Here is a 21,846-nt window from a genome sequence, read left to right as displayed (position 1 = left end):
ATAAATGGTGTAGATTCAGCGAAGCCTGAAATGGTGATAACCTCTTTACTCAAAAGTTCAGCTTCAGATATAAGGAGCACAGGTAACAAGTTTCATACATCTGCCACAGCACAACTTAACACAAAAGGAACATTTTGTTCCATGTTGTGAAGAAAATTGCAGCATCTTTCTTGATACATATCCCCCAGCATGTTGAGTAAATTAAAGGCGCCTTTTTCACTATAGGAGCGATAGAAAATAAATGTAAGATAAAAATGATTGAGTCTTGATGAAAACATCTATTATTGACAATGTAATTTATAAAAACTATAATGGAGACTCAACGGTCATTGATATCAACTTCAAAGTGATGACATGTTCTCTACATGGGTGTTATGTAGCTATTTATCTATTAACACAATGCTGGCCCTAATTATTTTGTTAATGCACGTCACAACTAAGGAGCACAGGATCAAACTCTTCAAACTGCAAAACGGGCAAAAAAACTGCTCCAAAATGCATTGAGGAAAAACATTTCCATTGGACCAAACTGCATTTTCTGCTTTGATAAATCTGGTGTAGTGGTTTTGTGAGTGGAGCTGGGAGACTTTGATAAATTACCACCAACCCTATTGTTCTTACTGTTGTCCTTAGCAAACTTACCTGAAATTATAGTTCTTATCCTGCAGCCTAAAAGAATAATGTGGTTTGCATGCAGAGGCAGGAAGATCCAAATCACAAGTCCATTCAATGTGAGCTGCAACAGCACCACCCTGAAAAAAACCCAATAAAGTGCCTTACAAATGAATTATAGTGGCTAGGTATGAGGCTACTTATATGTAGCCGCTCTTTATTTCCCTATATGTATTAATATGTACATACTAGGATGGGGGCCTGAGTCCTCCTCCGCTGTACCTGAGATAGAATACTAAGCCTGCAAAGCACCATACTGGAGTTCGACAGCACCGCGGGACATGCAGCTTATAAATAATAGTACTTTATAGGCAGGGAACACAGGAATTTCTCTGTCAGGAGACCACAGGGGCAAGAAATACAGTATAATAGCAAACCTCACTGTGCAAATGTCCCACAGAGTCCCTTGTTCAGACCCCGTGGCCCATGTGCTAACTAAAAAGGCCACTGTAGGTGCCGGAACAGCGTTGGAGCTCGTATAGTGTTATGTAGGTGAAATAGCTGCAGGCCTGTTACATTACAATGCAGGTCGTGCCTAGGGCACTTAGAAAGGATGCTGATGTGTTAGTAGGAGCTCTCTCCCAGCTGCTTTCTGGCTTTATGCCCCACAGCTCTGACCCACAGCTTACACAGGCTCTCTCTCTCGCCGCCCTGCTGGTCTTTTAGGCTCTGCGACCTTGCTGTCTCATCTACCGGGCTCCTCGGGACAGGTCCTCTCTTCTCCCTCTCAGCTCACTCCTCCCTGCCTGTGTATGCCACACGCCCATTGCCATGACGTCTCAGCTCCTCAGGGTCCAATGGAATCATTCCTTTCTTCTGCTCTCAGCCATTGGCCAGAGATTATGTCCATAAATACACGTAACACTGTGGTATGCAGAGCTTAGCTCCTTATCCCCACCAGGGGGGCAGCGTGTATACATAAATGTATACATAGGGGTGTTACTCTTCTATAAAAATGATTATTCTGTCGGTTTGCCTCTAAGTCTTATGTAAGCCACTGTTAATTAGGTTTTACATGGATCCTTTACCAATACAGATTTACATCAATACTTTTACACGTATATCATTAGTAATGTTGCATGTAGGTTTGACTTTGGATAGCTATATTGAGCACATAATATGGATGATTGCTAAGATAACTGATCTATTATTGATGTCTGTATAGTGTTATTCTGTGTGTTTGTCAGTTTGTTTTATACCATCGCAGGCAAGGATCAGATCATAACACAGAGAAACAACATGAGAACCTTCATTTAATATTGGATACCCATACTGTTCTAAATTGCCTCACTCCCCAAATAATTAACAGACACAAATAGTGTAAAATAGATACCAAGTAGTTTGATACATTAACGCTAAGAGGTGCAAGCTTCACTTCATTCTAAAGGCAATTGTTCAGAGCGGCTGTGACCAGAAGTAAGAAGTTAAATGTAGGAGGCTTGACCACCCCCTGACCCGGAGGAGGCTACACTTTAGTTTCAATCGTGATGACGTAGCGGTTCGCACGTTCAACCCGTGGAAACAAGCGTGGTACGTCAATAGGGCCTCTAGTGTGCCAGGGCCCATGACGAACCCAGTTTGTCATAAGGGAACAGTAAAGGTAAACAATATGACATTCTCAATATATTTAAAAACAAATATATATATATTAGGCGTTTTATCAGTTTCAGGGCTTTATTTAACAAAAATCCTTTAAAAAGCAATTTTCAGAGAAAACTCTAGCTGTTTTGCAGTATTGCAGTATGAAACGTTGATGCTCAAACCCATTATGTCTGATAAATTAATGTTGTGTGGAGGAATTGATCAACGCATGTATTGCATAAATATTTGTACAAATTAAACACACTGAAGAAAGTTACCTCAGTTGCTAGTTCCTCAAAGCTGTGGCCAGCTTCTGTTAACATGTCTTGGATCCGGAAGACTGGGCAGTATGGGTTTGAGGCCGGATCATACATGCAGCTCTTAAAATACGTCTCTTCAGATGTCTCCAAGGTGTTGGCCCTTTGAAAAAGCGAAATGAAGTGGTGTAGGATTAACCGAGCAAAGTATTTGTAAGAAGCAAAAAACTGCTGAAAATGTTGGGATTCAAAACATTATGAGGGAGATGCAGTAACGATCAATAATTGGATGAAATTGGCAATATCTTATTTTTTTTTTTTTACATATTTACCTATTTACTAAAGCCAAGTCCCCAGCAGGAAAGTAGAGAAATGTTTTTTTTATTTTTTTTTTTAACTATGTTGTTGATATTTTTAAAGTACCACAAATAAACCAGCAATTATCGCCAAATGACTTATTAACACGCTTTACTAATACATGTGAATATTTAATTGAAACCTTCGTTATCAAAACAACTAACACTTACCTTGACACATTGAATTTGCTAAAGCAAACTGCATTTTTAATAAAGAGAGTGAAATTTTCTGCTTCAGGCAAAAGAAGTTTCCTAAACAAGAAAAGCAACAAACAGGAGGTTCCAACTGGTTAATTATATTATGAACATAAGAAAGAAATAGATCATTTCATCCAGAACGATTGGCCCAGCCACAACTAAGTTCAATACATTTGTAGCTGGTTTACAACATCTGGTTCTGTAATTATTCTTAGACTGACAGGGTAAGGCCGCGCTTATAGTGACGGCGACGTGAATTCGCCCTAAAACAAAAGCATTGCCGCCGCCGCCGCGTGCGCTTATAGTGCACGCGATGGCGACAAGCGACGGAGCGACGTCGCCGTGGCGAAAACCCGCCGCCAGCAAAATGTGATTTTTCAAGGGCCGTCAAGTCACGTGACGGCCCTTAAACAAATCAAATTGCGGGAATCCCACGATGCCGCCGACCGGCGAAACATAACTTTCGCCGGTGGCGACGGGTGACGTCACCCATCGTGTCGCCGTCTGCGGCATTATAGGCAAAACCTAAGTCCTGGCTGGGCATGGGTAAGGGCTGGCGGGGTGTGGGAAGTGCTGGCTGGGGGTGGGTAAGGGCTGGCGGGGTGTGGGAAGTGCTGGCTGGGGGTGGGTAAGTGCTGGGGGTGGGTAAGTGCAGGCTGGGCGTGGGTAAGTTCTGGCTGGGCAAGTGCTGACTGGGCGTGGGTAAGTGCAGGCTGGGCGTGGGTAAGTTCTGGCTGGGCAAGTGCTGACTGGGCGTGGGTAAGTTCTGGCTGGGCAAGTGCTGACTGGGCGTGGGTAAGTGCTGGCTGGGCATGGGTAAGGGCTGGCGGGGTGTGGGAAGTGCAGGCTGGGCATGGATAAGTGCTGGGGGTGGGTAAGTGCAGGCTGGGCATGGATAAGTGCAGGCTGGGCATGGGTAAGTGCAGGCTGGGCGTGGGTAAGTTCTGGCTGGGCGTGGGTAAGTTCTGGCTGGGCGTGGGTAAGTTCTGGCTGGGCAAGTGCTGACTGGGCGTGGGTAAGTGCTGGCCGGGCATGGGTAAGTGCTGGCCGGGCGTGGGCAAGTCCTGGCTGGGCATGGGTACGTGTTGGCCGGGCGTGGGTAAGTTCTGGCTGGGCAAGTGCTGACTGGGCGTGGGTAAGTGCTGGCCGGGCGTGGGTAAGTGCTGGCCGGGCGTGGGTAAGTGCTGGCCGGGCGTGTGGATGAGAGTGCTGGCCGAGGGTGTGGGTAAGTGTGGGCTGGGCGTGGGTAAGTGCTGGCTGGGCGTGGATAAGTGCACGCCGGGCAAGGGTAAGTGCTGGCTAGGCATGGGTAAGAATGTGGAATAGCTTGCAGGGAGACAGTGATGCGAGAAGCGGACTGGCCAATTGGGCTAATCCAATAGGAATATACAGTAGGTTGCAGTATAGAGTAGACATCCCTGTGAGGAGAGTGTGGCATCCCTCTCCTGCAAACAGACTTTGAGATCCTTTAACAGGCGCTAGCTGAATATCGGGGCACGTTACTTAACTGTAAAATAATAAACAGTGACAGTAGACAAGCGAGCTGCAGACTAGACACATATAAACTATATACAGGACTTACAGTGAGTACCCCAGTCATAACTCTGAAGAACATGCTTCCAGAACAAAGGGTGGGGTTATATATACTGTGACATAGTCCAAAGATGTTAGGCAGCTTTCTGCCCCATTTTAGGTCAGAAAGTGCAGGAATAGTTAAAAATGATCCGTTCCACATCTTCCCATTAACTCAGGCAGCTGGATGGAAAATCCAGACCACAGATTACAATGGCTCTAGTTCTCCCTCACCTGCTCTTCTAATCACATGCACAGGTACTTAGAGCAGAGAGGTTTTGCATTTCACTCTCTCTCCTTAGAGCCTGGAGGCTGGGGGTATCGCTGCTCCCCTGTTTCCAGTTTCGGGGTTGACGGCCCCTCCAAGTATCACAGTCCCAGAGGATTTGCCGGACACCTGGGTCCGAGTACCCACCACAAAACAGATAAGCCAAACAAAGATGTATTACTGTTTGTAATGGACTATGCTGTATCTAGTGACCCTAATTGAGAGGGCATTGTTTTAAACTGGGGGAACCAGGTTAGTTGGCCCAGCAGCAGTTAGAGGCTGATTCTATGTGTAGTTAGATCCCTGAAAGGGATAGGATTTTGTTTATATCATTTGGTTTCTTTTTTACTTGAAATAACAATGTGGGAAATACTGTAACACTGAAATGTGTGAACTGCTGAATGAAAGTATCTGAGTACCTCTAACCTTCACATGTTAAAGCTGCAGTACATTACTTGGATGAAAATAAAGCAGGCAGAAGCCTGAGTTAAGCAGCTTAATACTTTGCATGATCCTGTTTTTGTATTAAATAACCCTAGAAGACTGTGTCGGGAAGAACCCAGACAGGCGTCGGCACTACAAAAGAGGGGCGTTTGTCACATATGGTGGAGAATGCGGGTCGACACTAAAAAGTCTGTGGGTTTGCAAATAAATGCGGGGCTTTAAAATGGCCGCCCAGCTGAACTAAAGTACAGATGCTATGAGTGAAGTCTGTTCCACTGTGTATATCAGTTGTGCTTCTAGCATACACAGAGAATGTGCGAAGTGTGGATGCAATAGCACCCTGAACCCAAACAGAAAACCAAAATGTTTTGCTGAAGAAAAAAAAAAAAAATTTTTTGCATCTAGCAAGTGCTGTTTGTAAAGCTAATGCCTTTTGCTGAAGTGAGTGAATTTGCAGCTAGCAAGTGCTGTATGTAAGTTGCTGAAGTGAGTGAAATTGCAGCTAGCAATTGTCCCTACCGGGTTTCTAAAATGGCCGACTTGAAATGTTTGTTTTGTAATGTACATAATCATGCAAAACAGTGTCCCTTCAGGCCATACGATGATGATGATGATGATGATGACGATTCGTGTGTGGCCCCTGGAGGAGAGCCATACCTACAGGTGAATTTGGTGTGCTGGACCTGTCGTGAAGTGGGTCACATGGAAGATGTGTGCCCCAAAATTTTCAAAGACAAACAGCTGCAAAAGCAAGCAACGCCCTGTGAGTGCAAGCAAGATGTGGAAGCTGATACCAGTGAGTGTGTGCCCAGTACCACTGATATTTCTGGAGCTAATAAAGCAAAAAGAAAGAAGAAGAAAAAGAAAACTGTTCCTCAAGTCACAGGGGAAGTGACCGAGCCACTTGAACCTGCGCTGTCAGGACATGCGTCAGAAAGGCGCCGAGATGTGCTGCAGACCGGAGGGACCGGCAGAATTGTCACGGGAACAGTGGCAAAGGAAAAGGAGGAGCAGAGGGAAGCTGAATCCTTGAACCAGGATAAAGAGGCTTTGGTTTCTGCACTCCAAGCTGCCCGCCAAGATTATGAAGTCCTGTGGCAGGATTTGGGGAAGGAGCGAGAATGTTATAAGAAGGTGCAAGAAGCGAACGCAGAGTTACAGAGGTGTATACTCCCAGCTTTACAAGAGCTCGAGGCTTTGAAGAAAACAGAGTCTCTCTTACGGAGTGAGCTGGAAGAGGTGACGACTAGTCTGGAAAAGGCCAACACCGTAATTACTATCCTAAAACAGAAATACGGGAAAGCTCTACAAGAGATTCACGCACTCAGCACAGAGGTGCAAAACTCACGCCTGGAGGGCCACGGTCTGAACACAGAGCTGGGAATGTTGAAGCAAACCCATGAGATTGCCCTGAGTGAGTTAGAGACTGTAAAGCAAGAAAATGAGACTCTGAAATTCGAAAATTCAGATTTGACTGACCAAGCAGAAAAAGTAAAGAAACAGTTGACTCAGGAAAAGTTAGAAGTGCAGGAAGCACTACAGAATGCATTGATGCACACTCAGAGCCAGCACCAGGAAGAAATGGACGCTCTGAGAACAGAATTGCGACATGTAATTCCTCGTGGAGGAACTTAACGTTTTGAAAAAGGAGAAAAGCATTAGAATAATTCAGAAGCACTGCAAAGCTCTTATCCAAGGAAGAAGGGAAAGAGAAAATTATCGGCGTAAACGCGCCGCAACTATCATCCTACAGGCTGCCTACAGAGGGATGAAAATTCGTCAGTTTAATCGCCGGAATAAAGCAGCCTGTGTACTTCAATCATTCTACCGTGCCCGCATGGTACGAAACAGGTTCCTCATTATGAAAGGAGCAACTATAAAGATCCAGTCTCTGACTAGGATGACACAGAACAGGATTCGCTATCAAACCCTGAGAAATGCGTCACTGGTTATACAGCGGTATTTCCGCCTTAATAAATGTAGGCCTCAGGAAAGAGAGGCCCAACACTACATGCCTGCCAGCTGCAAAGGTAAAATGCCTCAGGGTACAGCCGGAGTTAGTGAGCGCCCCATCAAGGTAATCAGTGCTTCATCTTCTAAGTACCATATAATTGCCCCAGAGGGTAAATCCCAAATCTCTGAGAGTGATGGTCTTGAGAAAATACATGGCAGTAAGAAGTACCATAAAGGTTCAAAGGTTGCAAAGCAAAAGCGACGAAGGTCAACGCTGGCCTTGAATTTTTCCGGATCTCGCCATTCTGGGCCACAATATAAAGACAAAGACTATCCGGCCCCAGAGTTCTGTCAGAGGCTAAAGAAACAGTCCAGTCATTTGCAGGTTGCAGCAGCCTATGAAATAAAGTCAGGAAACGTAATGGACTGGAAGTCAAAGAAAAAAAAAAAAAAGTGTTTGGGGAATTGACCGATTTTTTTGTTTGTTATTACACGTGTGGACTATGTCACGGACACTTAACTATGCAAATAAGCTATTGTAGTTAAGGTATATTAGACCTCTAGAATAAGCATTTTGTCAATGTTACAATGTTATATTGGTTCTCTGTGTTGAAAATGTAGCTAAACTACAAATTAATATACAGGGTTGATGGCCCTTTCGGTTGGTAAATTATATAATGAAGTTCATATTCGTGTCATGTGAATACTTAATGTTGTTCTGAAGAGTTAGCTCAAGTATTTCAGGTAGGACGCTCACCTCAGTGAGGTCCATGGCCGCTCACCCCAGTAGGTGTGAGCTGGGGAGGGGGATATGTGACATAGTCCAAAGATGTTAGGCAGCTTTCTGCCCCATTTTAGGTCAGAAAGTGCAGGAATAGTTAAAAATGATCCGTTCCACATCTTCCCATTAACTCAGGCAGCTGGATGGAAAATCCAGACCACAGATTACAATGGCTCTAGTTCTCCCTCACCTGCTCTTCTAATCACATGCACAGGTACTTAGAGCAGAGAGGTTTTGCATTTCACTCTCTCTCCTTAGAGCCTGGAGGCTGGGGGTATCGCTGCTCCCCTGTTTCCAGTTTCGGGGTTGACGGTCCCTCCAAGTATCACAGTCCCAGAGGATTTGCCGGACACCTGGGTCCGAGTACCCACCACAAAACAGATAAGCCAAACAAAGATGTATTACTGTTTGTAATGGACTATGCTGTATCTAGTGACCCTAATTGAGAGGGCATTGTTTTAAACTGGGGGAACCAGGTTAGTTGGCCCAGCAGCAGTTAGAGGCTGATTCTATGTGTAGTTAGATCCCTGAAAGGGATAGGATTTTGTTTATATCATTTGGTTTCTTTTTTACTTGAAATAACAATGTGGGAAATACTGTAACACTGAAATGTGTGAACTGCTGAATGAAAGTATCTGAGTACCTCTAACCTTCACATGTTAAAGCTGCAGTACATTACTTGGATGAAAATAAAGCAGGCAGAAGCCTGAGTTAAGCAGCTTAATACTTTGCATGATCCTGTTTTTGTATTAAATAACCCTAGAAGACTGTGTCAGGAAGAACCCAGACAGGCGTCGGCACTACAAAAGAGGGGCGTTTGTCACAATACCCTTTGTGCTTCCTATGGTGACATAAGTGGTCATAGGGTAGAAAGAGGAGGGGAAAACCTTGAGTGATCCCACCCAGTTAATTCCTCACAGAAATCAGTAACCATCCAAGAGGGGGCTACACTTATAATAAAGACAATCCCATTTAAAGAACTTGCAACTAATAAATAAAATATGTTTTAACAAACCAAAAACTATTGGCATAAACAGTTCTGTCTATTGTGAAACTTTAATTTGTTGTTGTGAGAAAAGCCCAATATGAGCTTTAATATATGTATATGTTGGAACATGCTTATATCAATCTGCATACTGTAAGCAGCATTTCATTCAAAATCCTGTGTGTTTGTTTTTCAAATCTGTTCTGTAGTATTTGCCAATACCTACTGCATTATTTTTCTTATTTTTTAAAAACTTTTTAAGTTCTTTTGAATGAGTTTTAATGTAGTAAGCATTGTTGGGTTGCTATAGCAACCATTTAGGAAGTCACGTCACTTCCTCTTTTGAAATAGTCGGCCACATTGAGTGCCCTGGGATGCAGGATCTTCACCTATTGATCACGGGAGAACAGATCGCTCAGCAGGTGTAGCACCAGTTCCCCCCTGCCACGGAAGATCCGGCCACTACATGGATGTTTCCCCGATGCTGTTGCTGACCTGCTGGTTCAGGAGGTCTGGGTGGCTCCGCAGCTGGAGTTTGGGAGCAGCAGCAGGGCAGGCTTTCTCCATCTCCTTACATTGCAGCGCCTCCATCCCATGAGGATCCTGCTGAGTGCAGGATGGTCCCCACAGGCCATACTCCTCTCCAACAAGCACACACCATAGTTGGTCTAACTGCAGCTTTATTGTACAACAGCATGATTGTCCTCCAGCCCGGGAGCAGACCCCAGGGGCTTGAGGCCCCCAGAGCCCCTCCCAATCTCCTCGACCCTCTTGTAGGGAAAAGGGTATCTCGCTGTCCCATAATCAGCACACTCAATTTCGTGGAGTGTCAGCTTTTATACCCGGGGAGAAAGGGCTTGTAACTCGGCCCCATAACAGGGCAGGTCCAGGACAGGCATCACACCATATACATGTGACCCCCTACAATGCACGTACGGTATACTGATACATAAGACAGTGGACCTTAATTGAGTATAAAAACTGGCATTTTCTCTTGCCTGTGTAGCCAAGTGCCCCTGGCTCCTGGCATATAGCTTTCTACAGGCCTCAACACTATAATTCCTGATAGGAACAGGCAGTGTTGGGGTTAATCTCCTGCGCAGGGCCTAGCCTGCAGTTGCAGCCTGGATGGGTACTATGTTGCCTTATCATGGGGCAGGCCTAAACCAGCATTTGAAGTGTCATACCTGGGGAGGGTATTGACTAGTGCAAATTTGCAAATTTGTGTCATTGTATATATTAGAATTAAAGCTGCAGTTCCACCTGCTTGCTTTTTTCTCCAGTTTACCTGAATTGGGGTGTCCCCCTGATCAGTGGTCTTCCGAGAACCAGGGACCTCCTAGTTCCTAACACGTTTAGTTTTTCTCTTGGCCACAGATGCGAGCCATGACCTGGTGGGGGGCTGGCTCTGCCACTCCTGAGTGCGTTTGTGTGTGTAGGTTTATAATTCTTTCATACTGTGTGTCCGTGAGTATGTCTCTGTGTATCTGACAGTCTATGGGGCTGATTCACCAAGCAGTGATAACTGCTTTTAAGTACGATAAATGCCTTTTAAGACCGATACTGCCTGCTGCGCAATTGACTAAGCAGCGATAACAGTGCTTTATCGGCCATAAAAGGCATTTTTTCAGCCAGGCAAAAAAAATACATCCGGTCTGGCAAAAAACGGCAAACGCGCCGTTTTTTGCCAGTCAGCGCGATTCACTAAGCAGTGATAAGTGAATCGTACTTTAAAAGCACGCCAGATTTTTGCACCAGATAAAGGCTTGCGCAAAAGAAATGGAGCCATGAATAAAATCCTTGCTTACGTTTTATCAACATACAATTAATACAACAGGCCAGCGGGTGGCCCTCGGGTGATCCCAACGGGAGACCAGGGTCCCCGCTGGCCTGCGGTACTAATCCTGTGCCCAAAAACACAACAGACAATACTTTCAAATAAATACACCCCTCATTCCCCCCCGCTCCCTGCTCATGTGCACTATGATCAAAATCAATATTCTTAATGCACGATCGCCTGTAAGAGCTGTGCAGGGAGACGCAGCGTCTCTCTGTGCAGGGATATCGCCTGTAAGAGCCGTGCAGGGAGACGCAGCGTCTCTCTCTGTGCAGGGAGATCGCCTGTGAGAGCTGTGCATGGAGACGCAGCTTCTCTCTGTGCAGGGATATCGCCTGTGAGAGCCGTGCACGGAGAGGCGGCTCTCTGTGCAGGGAGATCGCCTGTAAGAGCTGTGCAGGGAGAAGCGTCTCTCTCTGTGCAGGGAGATCGCCTGTGAGAGCCGTGCAGGGAGAGGCGGCTCTCTGTGCAGGGAGATCGCCTGTAAGAGCCGTGCAGGGAGACCCAGCGTCTCTCTCTGTGCAGGGATATCGCCTGTAAGAGCGGTGCAGGGAGACGCGTCTCTCTCTGTGCAGGGATATCGCCTGTAAGAGCCGTGCATGGAGACGCAGCTCACTCTGTGCAGGGAGATCGCCTGTGAGAGCTGTGCAGGGAGAGGCAGCTTCTCTCTATGCAGGGAGATCGCCTGTGAGAGCTGTGCAGGGAGACGCGTCTCTCTCTGTGCAGGGAGATCGCCTGTGAGAGCTGTGCATGGAGACGCAGCGTCTCTCTGTGCAGGGAGATCGCCTGTAAGAGCTGTGCAGGGAGAGGCGTCTCTCTCTGTGCAGGGAGAACGCCTGTAAGAGCTGTGCAGGGAGACGCAGCGTCTCTGTGCAGGGATATCGCCTGTAAGAGCTGTGCATGGAGAGGCGTCTCTGTGCAGGGAGAGGCGGCTCTCTCTGTGCAGGGAGATCACCTGTAAGAGCTGTGCAGGGAGAGGCGTCTCTCTCTGTGCAGGGAGAGGCGTCTCTCTCTGTGCAGGGAGATCGCCTGCAAGAGCTGTGCAGGGAGAGGCGGCTCTCTGTGTGCAGGGAGATCGCCTGTAAGAGCTGTGCAGGGAGAGGCGTCTCTCTCTGCAGATCTTACAGCTTTTTTTTTATCAGCTATCGCGATTTAGATTTTCAAGCACAATAGCAGCGGAAAAAAAGCAGCTGGCGCGACCGGCATGTTTTTCCCGCACCTAACCAATGCGCTTCACTTCTTAGTGAATCCCGCGTCTGGCTTCATTTTTTATTGTTGGATTACAAATTTCCCAATCGGGCGCAAAGCGCACTGCTTAGTGAATCGGCCCACATGAATGTATTTGTAGTGTGTGTTAGTTAATTAGTGCAGTGGAGTTATGGAGAAACTAGTGCTGACATTAGGATTAAGCCGCTATAAATGGCAGAGGTTATTGACCCTATTGCTGCCAAAAGATCTAGCTGCGCATGGCTGGTCCCTCACGTAGCAAATTTATGCTTAAATAATATTTCCCTATCTGTCTGGCTACTCGCATTTTTCATGTTAAAATCAGCAGAACACAGTGACAATGTGAAAACGTGTTATTTACGCACAGTGGCAGCATCTAACCGTCAGTGTTTCTCAAGGAACCCTAGTCCGAGCAGATTCTGGGAATAACCAATGAATTACCAAGCACTCATCTTATATGTGAACCTGTGATTGGTTCGTTGTCACTAAAACATGACCTGGCTGTGGTGTCCCGACAAGCGGGTTGAGAAGCATTAACCAGGAGTGAACAAGGGTTCAACCCCATATATTTGTATCACGTATTTAATGTTTGCCTTACCTGGGTAATGATCCATTCTCGACAGGGCACCAGCCATAAATCTCACAAGTGGAATGGGTATTATTAAACCTTACACATTTCCCAGTTTTTATACCTGCAAAACACCAGAGACTCTTTATTTTCAACGTCTAAAATAAAGTTATATAGCATTTTTTTAAATTAAATTGTATTCCCTCCTGGTAATCAACTACATGACAATGATTTCCTTGCATCCTAATATTTAATCAAATCTATTTATTTTAGTTAAAACCGCAATCCTGCCTACCTGATTTTCTTTTTCATTAATATTCTTAGGGTTAGGGTTATTCCAGAACTGAAACATGTTTTGCTCCCGGGACCCCTGGATCTTTAAATACTTGAGTTGCTGGTGTTTTTAGGGAAATAAAAATGTACGCACTCTTAAAAATTGACCGTGGCAGCAGCCTGGTACAAGGTAGGCAGGAGGCATGGCCACTCACAAGCCTTCAATTTGTGCCAGAAGAGTTTATTGAAGCCAAGATGCGGATCAATGTTTCGGTCCAAATGTGTCCATGGAGGAAGTAAAAAAAAGACCACATATAAATACACTCAGTGAGTGCCAAAAAAGGCGCACTCAAAACAGCTAACCACGTTGTTATGGGAACCATGCCAATGCTTGAATGTTTCTGCCTTGTGGAGAAGATAAAGAGATACTGTATGTAGAAGAAAAGTTGCCCAAGATGGAATGGAATTGGGGAGTGACAACAGGACAACAGGAATCAGGAGGTGGGAACAAGTTGCCGATGGGCAATGAAAGAAAGATATGTAACAAACAGCAAAGGGAATATATATTGGGATGTACCAGGAATGGGGTTGGTAATCGAGGACAGTAAGGGAACAAAACACCAGCCTGATAGCAAAGAAATTATTCTATGGACTCAGTTCAAAAGGGCGTATGAATAATAAAGGTAATAGAAAAATCATAATGGTTAATATACACCAACATTAAACAGTCCAAAGCACCGAGCTGTCGGGGGGGGGGTGGTTTCGGGGGGGGGGGGGAGGAATAAAGCAAAGAAAGGCACACAATTCAAACAATAAATAATGTCAGAATATATTAAGTACAAAAAAGCAAGTGGCTTCTCTGAGGCTGCTTGGCCAAATAGTTCCCGATGACAAACCAAAGGCAAAACAAGGAAAGTCCCTTTTGAGCTCTGAGTCCATATAATACTTTCTTTGCTATCTGGCTGGGGATTTGTTCCCTTATTGGTTAGCTCCATCCTTTACTTTTACTGGTGTCTATTACCAACCCCATTCCTGGTACATTCCGGTATACAGTATATTGCATTTGCTGTCCGTTATATTTAAGTAATAATCTCCGAAGAACAGGGCATTACTGACCAATAATGCCCTGGCTGGAAGAGTTGAAGGCCCGAGGCGAAGCCGAGGGACTTTAACCCAGCCAGGGCATTATTGGCCAGTAATGTCCTGTTCTGAGGGGGATTATTACTATTATAAGCTAAATGTAGACTTATTTTCATAAATAATAGACACTTTTGTATAGTTATATAGATTTTTTTATTAAAATAAAATGGTAAATACATTAAACCACCTCTATATACTCTTACACTGCAGATATCTATATCCACACACTGCCGCCCCCTCTGTGTACACACACACACACACACACACACAACACAGCACCTCTACACACACACAGCAGCTCAACACACAACACAGCAGATCTACACACACACAAACTGCTGCTACACACACACACAACAGCACACCACACACAACACAGCAGCTCTACACGCACAGGCGCAGACACACACACACACTGGATCTCTACACACACAACACAGCACCTCTACACATACAACACAGCAGCTCTACACACACACAACACAGCAGCTCTACACACACACCACAGCAGCTCTCTCCACACACACACACACACACACACACACATACACACACCAGCTCTACACACACACACACACACACACACACACACACACACACACACACACACACACACACACACACACACACACGCACACAACACAGCAGCTCTACACACACACAACACAGCAGCTCCACAAACACAACAGCTCCACACACACCAGCTCTACACACACAACACAGCAGCTCTACACACACAAACTCTGCTGCTACACATACAAGCTACACTCATAAACACTGCTACTGACACACACACCCACACACTGGAGCTCTACACACAACACAGCCGCTCTACACACACAAACGGCTGCTACAAACACATACAACAGCACAACATACACACACTGCTGCTGCTATACCCATAAACACTGCAACTGACACACACACACACACACACACAGCAGCCACAATAAAAAAATGCAGCCACTTACTGAACTTTGCAGACTCTCTCCCCATCCCCAATTCAACTGAATCTGCTCAGAAAATCTGTTAGCTCGGTAGGGGGAGGAGTCAACCCGTGGCTGATACTTCCTGACCAATCCCCTGCCCTGTCTCAGAGCTGTTACTTTATTATGACCAATCCCCTGCCCTGTCTCAGCTGTTCTGAAAGCTGATTGGCTGGAATAAACACATTGAAAATTACACATTGAAAGCTGCTAAAATTCCGGGCATTATTGATTGGATAATGCCCGGAATTTTAACCAATCAGAGAGCAGGGTTTTCAATAATGCCCGGAATTTTACTGCTTTAGCCTATAATTCTTGTTATATAACTTTCTTTCATTGACTGTCAGGGACTTGTTCCCACCTACTGATTCCAATTCTAATTCTGATATAGCTACACCTATTGTAGTAAATGTTTTGGCTCTTATCTTGTAGTCTCTCCCCTTTTCCCATTCCTTATACATACCTATCATGGGCAACTTTTGTTCTACATAAATCTTTCTCTTCACCACTAGGGGGACACCGTTTAGCTTTGCTCCCATAGCAACCTATCAGTGGTCCTTAGCTAGCTGTTTTTCGGTGTTCTCTGGGGGTTGTTATATGTTTTTACTTCCTTTTTGGACAGAAACGTTGATCTGTATCTTTTCTCCAATAAACCTTTCTCCCTTAAGTGGAAGTCCTGAATCTCTATCTCTCTATCTATCTCTCTCTGTCTGTCTGTCTCTCTCTCTAGAGAGAGAGACAGGTTGAGGTGTGGGGGTCTCTCTCTCTCTAGAGAGACAGGTTGAGGTGTGAGGGTCTCTCTCTCTCTGTAGAGAGATAGGTTGAGGTGTGGGGGTCTCTCTCTCTAGAGAGACAGGTCGAGGTGTGGAGGTTTCTCTCTCTAGTGTAGCGGGGTACTCCCTGGCTACTATTCTACCCAATGGGCTGGCAGTAAACCCTGGCTTGCCAGTAGTTGGTATGGGGTTTTTCCCTTCTACTTTGGTACTACACTTGAATGACAGCAGGGGGTGGTACATCCTGTTGTAGCTGGGACAACAGGGTGTCCTCCTTCTGGCTGTACTTAAGGGCAGGACCGCCCTAAATTTGGAGGTTGTTCCTTCCCTCTGAGGAAGGCAGGTCACACGTTTGGGAGCCTGAGATTGGGGCCTTCCCATGTGCTCTTCCCTACGGGGAGGAGTGTGAACCAATACCTCTGCCTCCGATAGGGAGGTGGGGAAGAGCTAGGATGGCTGAGGGTGCCCTTGGCCTGTAGTGGCGGTCCAGGGACCATCTTATCTTCAGTGATAACTGAGCCAAGAGACTGTATCTAGCAGAAGACTGCTGAGTACCTGTTGTGTTACTGCAGAGTGTGTAGTAATAAACCGTTCCTGTTGGCAATATACCTCCAGCCTGGTGTGTGATATAACTGGGGGGAGAGGTACAAGTTCTACCGTGGGAGATGATCTCCATATCCATGGAGCCTACGGCAGATGGAGGCGCTGCACTGCTAAGTATTAAGTGGGGTATGAATCCCAGAAGCCTGTTCCTGTGTCCCCAAGTCATCGCGGATGACTCGGCCCTCCTGTTGCCAGCAGATATAAGCACCACATACCCTGTAATGGCCCCTATATGTGATTGTGGGGGTGGGGGGGTAGGAAACACCATTACACTAGAGAGACAGGTCGAGGTGTGTGGGTGCTCGAAGTGTGGGGGTCTCTAGAGAGACAGGTCGAGGTGTGGTGGTAATGGAGGATGGGGGTAACACTACTTTATTTGCAACCTCACAGTACCGCCACGTTTTTACTGACAAACTTATAGTTCCACTTTCTATTGAAAGAAACATGGATTTATTTTTGGAAGCCCTTTTTTTCTACTTTCTTAGTATTAATATTCTTTAAATATTTTAAAAATATGATTACAATAGCTTTTTCACAATGTTAAAAATATTTTGAAATGTTTTCAGTATGATACAGTATCACTGATTTTTTATCTGTATATATAAATAATATTTTATTCACATTTCCTTTACCCTCATCACTGTAATACCAAAATTGCTGTAGCAATGTTCTCTTGCCACCCAATGAAAGAAGTATGTATTGTATGTACGTACTGTAAGTATCTATTGTACTGTACAGATGCAGCGGCCGTTATTCGAACAAATCACAGAGCCGTTTTCGTGTGCGCTGCTGTACTCCACGTGGTATTCATGCCGCATTACTGTGCTACTGTGTCAATTTGTAGTTTAAAAACCAGATAAAAGCAAGTCTACCACAGTGGTCCATTGTGAATCGACCTTGGTCCTTGAATACGCTGAAGACGTTATCAAATTTAGGCGCTTCATAATAAAAACTTATAAAACTCAATGCTCTGTGATTTTTTCTACATTCCTACAGTATCCTTGTACAATTGCAGACTGGACTGTACACCATGTGTACACCGTACACGTATAGAAAACTTGACTTTAGTTATGCATTTTTAATATGTTCTGCAATTAATGCTGCAGCAGATAACATGGCGACTGTAGCAGAAATATATGAATATTTCATTTTGAACTATGATTTTTACAAATTTTCACCCGACGTTCGTGGGTGGAAGCGTTTAATAAGACAAATCTTAAGTAATGATCAGTGGGGTTTTTTTGCATCGACCCTGCACCTGGAGATAGAAGAGGGTATTTGGGTATGGTCCCAGATTTTTACAGTATGTTTGATCATGGCAACTGCAAAAGGAGAAAGGTCGGGTTTAATCCATATTAAATTCGTCAATCCCAATCCAGCAATGTGCCAGCGTCCGCAACAGCGCTGGCAACAGCGCCAGCACCGGCTTACAATAACGGTCCGACCGTCAGTGATAACCTGGTGAATGGCAATACTTGCTACCTGTCCCCGCCGGAATACCTGCAAAATTTCCAGCCTGATTTCACATACAGGTACCAACAAGCTGGCATGTACGAAAAAGATTTCCAGCTTCATCAGCTGTCAACTACATGTGTAGCAGATAGATATGTGGTGAGTTGGTGCATCACAAAATAAGCTCACAGAAACATAAGTCTATTCAAGTTAATCCAAACTTCAGAATAACTGTATAAGTAACAGAGATGTTCATCCCAGGGAGACAAGGAGACCTAGTGGTGCCCACACAGCTATCACATCCAATGGTCCCTATTGAGACATAATTCACCCATGGGGCATAATCAATAAACAATCCCACACTAGAGAGGTAATAATAAAAGGGCTGATGCTCTATACCTGACTGTGTTAATTCCAAGTAGGATGAATTCTTCAGCGTGCAATCCTCAGAGGTGTAGATCAGAAGGTGAAGGACGGAAGGAGCACAGCCATCCGCACCAAGAGTGCATGGAATGAAATAGGGCAACTCCAAGTACAATAAAATCGAAGTATTTATTAAATCAGCTTTGCAACGGGGTAGGAGAATGCACCAATGCGTTTCGTCCCGCAGGACTTTCTCAAGGTGTGGGGGAACATACAACAGCATAGTATTTAACAGAAAATATTTTGCGCCAAAAACGGCCTGAAATGACATCATCACTGCGCGTCCTGAAATCGGGTCGCGTCATCACTGTGCATCCCAAGCATGAGTCGCACCAGTGAGGTGTGGATCAAAACGGGCAGTATGATTGGGTAAGATGACAAAACATTGAATAAGAAAACTTTAATCAAAACTACATAAACGGACAATGGAAAATAAAGAATTAAAAACTAAATATAAACCAAGAAGGAAATGTACTGTTAATATAAACCATGTGGAACTAGAAATTGTAATTAGAAAAACATATATAGATACATGCACCACACCAAAACCACAAACACCCATGATCAGAAAATAATTAAAAAAAAATTTTTTAATATTATATCTCTTAATCATAAAAGGTGCATGTTAGGGCTGGTGTACAATATATAAACATATTCCTATCCAGTTCCACAAAGGTATAGAAAAACCCTCTATCCTACAGTACATACATAAGGGAGCCATATCAGTGTCTAAATATAAAGGAAAAACCTGGCCTGAACTGAAACAAATCCTAATTTATCCAGTAATATATTACACAGTAGTTAAACAGACATATGACTATCCCTACAGAGACTGCACGAAAAAGTTAATATTAAGAATAGTTAAAAAATAATAAAAGGAAACAAAAGGAAAAGTAAAGTAGAAATTAACCAAAACTCATTCATAATCTAAATCATGGATCACAGATTAAAAATTACCTTAATCAAGACATTTAATATTCATAATAAAATCCCAATTAGCATGGAACAAATCAACTATCCTATTGTGTACACAAAGAGCCTATGAGGTTTGATATAAATGGGCACATTTAACGAAAGCAGAGAATAATGATATATATATATATATATACATATATATACACACACACATCAATTAATATACCGAATGTATAAACACATATCAACCAATAATCAAAAAAAATCACAGAAAATGGGTAAGATCCCAATCAATGTTCATCCCGTGAGGCACCCTGGTCCTCAAAGTGAAGATCCAGAATGCCTCACGTCGATCCAACTGAAGGGTCCTATTCCCACCCCTTGGTGGGGGTGCAATAATCTCAATACCCTGGAATGAAAAATTATTAGGACCCCCTTTTGAACAATTAGAAAAATGTTTCGAGACCGGATGATTGAGATCTCCATTTGATATAAGTCTAAAGTTCTCCATCATTCTTATCTTTAAACAACTAGTAGTCCGACCAACGTATTGACATCCACATGTAATCAGGTAAATAACAAATGAGGAATTACAATTCATAAATGTCAATACTCTGTGTTTGGTCCTAGTTACAGTGGAGGTAAAAGTACTAGATTGAATAATTTTGTTGCAAATTTTACATTTATTACATTACAAACTAGTTTGCTTTCCTTTTTCCATTATTGGGATTTTTTCCTTTTGTTTCATGTTTATTTTCCCCTTCTCCTTCTTTCCCCTCCACCCCCTTTTATTTTTGCTCTATGGTGGTATTTATTCTTGCATTGGCGTATTGGCTATTGTTGCTATATTTTTAGTTTATTATTAGTGTCATTAATTATTCATATTCCCTACACTGGTATTCGCTTATATCTGTAGCTGTGAGACAGAGAGTGCTGGTACTATCTTTTGTTTTTTTAGTACTTCTGAAGGGAATTAGGGTCCCTTCCTATTCCGTGCACCCTGCAACCTTGCTAAGTCATTGTGTCAGAGTGCTGTCTATCACCCCCCCTTTCTCTCATGGGTAACTGTTCTGAATAGACTTGGTGAGAGTGAATTAGCCACTGTCCTTACTTTTTTTTTCATTACTTTAGGACCCATGGACAATATGGATTTAAGAACAGGGTCCAGAGATAGAATGGACCAATGTTTTTTAGTATCTGTTTGATCTGTTCTCCTTGATTACTATAGGAAGTAATGAACAGAGGGCAATCGTTCAGTGAGGATCTTTTAGGGGGCCGTTTAAGGAGTTCCCTTCTATCCATGTTAGAGACCTCCTGAAAGGATCTAATAAGGTTAATATGAGCGTAACCTCGCTCAATGAATCTATCATAAAGATCTTTAACTTGAGCATTATATATCTCTTCCGTAGAACACTTTCGCCTCAGGCGTATCAATTGCCCTTTTGGTATGCCCCTAATTAGGGGTTTGGGGTGGCAGCTGTTCGCACGCAAAAAAGCATGGATTCGGTTTGCGATAAACATCCGTGTGGATATTAAGTGAATTATCAATGTATAAATATAAATCTAAATAATGTATATGGTGATAATTAAAAGTGTACGTGAAATGTAAATTAAAGTCATTCAAATTAAGTGTGTTGATAATGGATAACAATGAGCAAACATCACCCTCCCAAATAAATAATAAATCATCAATGAAACGTCTATAAAACAAAATGTGCTCCCTATAAATGTTCAAATCTCCAAACACGTGGAACGACTCCCCCCAACCCATGAAAAGGTTGGCGTATAAGGGAGCAAAGCTCGTCCCCATGGCTGTTCCACATGTCTGGAGATAGTGAACCCCATCAAACAAAAAATAATTGTGAGTAAGAAGAAACCAAATGGAATCCAAAATGAAAGCAACCTGTGCAGGTGCTAGATCTGAACGTGATAAAAAGTAGCGAACAGCTGCCACCCCTTGGGAATGAGATATCATGGTATAGAGCGAGGTTACGTCAAGTGTAACCCAGAGATCATTCTTTTTCCATGTAATACCATCAATTTGTTTAAGAAGGTCTCCACTGTCAAGGATATGAGTGGGTAACAAACGTACAATGGGCTGTAAGAAACGATCCACGTACCATGAGACACCATCTCCCAAAGACCCAATGCTGGAAATAATCGGTCTCCCTGGGGGGGAGAACAACGATTTGTGAATCTTTGGGAGATGGTGAAACACGGCCGTGGTAGGAGTAGCGTTATATAAGAATTCCATATCATTATCATTAAGGACACCCAGCATAGATCCCTCATCCTGAAGTTCCCTGAGTTCAGAAAGAAATCTCGGGGTTGGGTCAGATTGCAGAACAGCATAGGAACAAGTATCACCAAGCTGGCAAAGAGCCTCTCTGTGATAGTCGTCCCTATGCTGCACTACAACCGCCCCCCCTTATCTGCATTTTTGATGACAAGAGAAGTATTAGCCTTAAGATTCCTGAGCGCTTGACGCTCTCCCACAGTGAGATTATTCCCATAATGAATATGTCTAGGGAAATCAAACGGAAATCCTCTATGTAGAAGAATAAGATCTCGCTCAACGAGAC

At 44.0% G+C, this 21,846-nt stretch overlaps 1 protein-coding gene across 2 annotated transcripts in view; it reads right to left on the bottom strand.

Annotated features, from left to right (window-relative positions):
* The window catches only part of LOC142464677 (P2X purinoceptor 6-like), a 65,876-nt gene that overhangs the window by 28,427 nt on the left and 15,603 nt on the right, over nt 1–21,846 (bottom strand). The window contains exons 5-8 of one of the 2 annotated variants that reach the window (XM_075568051.1): nt 12,730–12,823; nt 3,038–3,118; nt 2,532–2,673; nt 643–752 (exon numbers count right to left, since the gene is read on the bottom strand). In XM_075568051.1, the coding sequence (XP_075424166.1) occupies nt 643–752; nt 2,532–2,673; nt 3,038–3,118; nt 12,730–12,823 (427 nt within the window). The remainder of the gene's footprint in view (nt 1–642; nt 753–2,531; nt 2,674–3,037; nt 3,119–12,729; nt 12,824–21,846) is intronic. The other variant, XM_075568052.1, reaches the window with a different exon arrangement.

Source organism: Ascaphus truei, chromosome 13 (assembly GCF_040206685.1).
Source record: "Ascaphus truei isolate aAscTru1 chromosome 13, aAscTru1.hap1, whole genome shotgun sequence".
Classification (NCBI taxonomy): Eukaryota; Metazoa; Chordata; class Amphibia; order Anura; family Ascaphidae; genus Ascaphus; species Ascaphus truei.
Note: the sequence above shows the minus strand (reverse complement) of the source record. Positions and strands in the feature narration are given on the sequence as shown.